This window comes from Neoarius graeffei, chromosome 14 (genome assembly GCF_027579695.1).
Source record: "Neoarius graeffei isolate fNeoGra1 chromosome 14, fNeoGra1.pri, whole genome shotgun sequence".
NCBI lineage: Eukaryota > Metazoa > Chordata > Actinopteri > Siluriformes > Ariidae > Neoarius > Neoarius graeffei.
In genome coordinates this window covers 47,446,215-47,448,035 of record NC_083582.1, presented here as the reverse complement: position 1 = coordinate 47,448,035, position 1,821 = coordinate 47,446,215, and the positions used below count along the sequence as shown (strand labels likewise).

The 1,821-nt window shown below is 46.0% G+C and overlaps 1 protein-coding gene across 1 annotated transcript; it reads right to left on the bottom strand.

The window, feature by feature from the left end:
• Positions 1-304: 304 nt before the first annotated feature.
• hoxb8b (homeobox B8b) lies at positions 305-1,418 on the bottom strand. The gene is made up of 2 exons (XM_060938979.1): positions 1,005-1,418; positions 305-748 (listed from the first exon to the last, which is right to left on the bottom strand). The coding sequence occupies exons 1-2, from the start codon at positions 1,414-1,416 to the stop codon at positions 441-443; spliced, it is 720 nt and encodes a 239-aa protein (XP_060794962.1). The 5' UTR covers positions 1,417-1,418; the 3' UTR covers positions 305-440.
• Between the last annotated feature and the right edge of the window lie 403 nt (positions 1,419-1,821).

Here is a 1,821-nt window from a genome sequence, read left to right as displayed (position 1 = left end):
AAACGGGGGCTTTAGAAAGACGTGGGCGTATATCACAGTGCGCGAGAGCTGGCACACGCGCGCGCACGCAGGCACAGACGTGCGCGCGCGCGCATACACACACACACACACACACACACACACTGTACAACTGCCAACTATCAGCACTTGGCACTTCTGAGGTAAGAATGTATTGAACTACGATGGATGAAATAGGCATATATCTACATGTATTTATTATTAACAACCAGAATATTTCACTGTATTATTATTATTATTATTATTATTATTATTATTATTATTATTATTATTATACTTCCAGTGGTAGTGATAAAGGAAATACCTCGTTTTGTTAGACAAGGCTTAATTAGAGATCAAGTGCTTGCATTACATTGTTCTGTCTTTTCAGCTGACTACAGAAATGTTAGGAAACCGGAACATGTCTTAGCTCGATCTGTATTTCACGCGTCCTCTGAGTCCGCCTCTCTTGGCGTACGTTTTCCTGAATCATCGATACATTCGCGTCTCTGCCTCTCAATCTGTTCCTGCTCAGCTCTACTGCTCGGGAACTTGTCCTTGTTGTTCTCTTTCTTCCACTTCATGCGCCGGTTCTGAAACCAGATCTTGACCTGGCGCTCGGTCAGGCAGAGCGCTCGCGACACCTCCACGCGCCGCTTGCGGTTCAGGTACGGATTAAACAGGAACTCCTTCTCCAGCTCGAGCGTCTGGTAGCGGCTGTACGTCTGTCTGCCCCGCCTTCGGCCGGTAGCTATGGAAGAAAAGAAAACACACACACACACACACACACACAATGATAGGAAGTGATCTGGATTAAAAATAATCTCATATATGTTCGCTGTAATCTCTTATTACTTTGCTTTGCGCACCAAAACGTGGGAAAGCTAACGCTCTATCCAGATGGGTGTTATTGCCTAATTCGCCTGTCATAAAAGGTCTTATTAGGGGTAATAAGCAGGCCTACAACTGTTCTAAAGTGTTGGGGGTTTCCAGCGGTGTCATCTCACCTTGTGGTCGCATCCAGGGGAAAAGCTGCGTGGGGCACGTTTCTGCGCTCTCCAAATCATCACTGACGTAGCTTGCTTTCACACTGTAGTCTCCAAATTGGGCTAAATCCGTATCTTGTGTGCTGAAAAAAGTCTGTCTCTGTAAGGCGTCCTGTGCAAAAAGGTTTGCGGCTGGCTCTCCGTGATACTGGCTGTGCTGGTACGGTGCGTGGGAGAACGTGGAGGCTCCGTGGTGATAAAACTCCGGAAGCTGGGCTGTGTGTTGAAATGTAGATCCTGTGCTGTGTCCGTACAACACAGACGGTCTGCCTGCGAGCTCCTGTGTGTACCCAGAACACTCGTAATAGTTTGGACGCAGGGCGTCGCTTCCTTTAAATTTGCTAAAGAGAGAATTAACGAAATACGAACTCATTTTTTCTTCTTTTCATCAACTTTCTTCAAATAATTCGATGAAATATAAGGTTAAACCAGACCTGGTTTCGGAACGTCTTAAGCCATTCAGTCTAGCCTACATTTACGCGCAAATGGAGATATGGTAAATATTCACGCGCAACCGCTTCTGAACAAATTTCCCCGCGACATAATCAAATAGCATTTTCAGTGATGCGGTTTCCTAAAATAGTGGTTTTCTTCCCTCCTGCAGAGCTCTGCGAAATTGTTTTGCATTTTCCGTTTTACTGATTCCTTGTTCATTGGCCCCGTCATTACCAAACAGACAGCAGCGCGCGCTGGTGATAGTAGGGTGAACAGGGAGAAAATGGAAAAAGAGAGAAGGAGTTAGTGATGTGTGGGTAGAGGGGAGGTAGAGGGAGGGATG

Coding starts and splice junctions, on each gene's coding strand:
- hoxb8b (XM_060938979.1), bottom strand. CDS start 1,416: ATGAGTTCGTATTTCGTTAATTCTCTCTTTAGCAAATTTAAAGGAAGC. Junction 749..1,004: donor CCCCTGGATGCGACCACAAG/GTGAGATGACAC, acceptor TTTCTTCCATAG/CTACCGGCCGAAGGCGGGGC.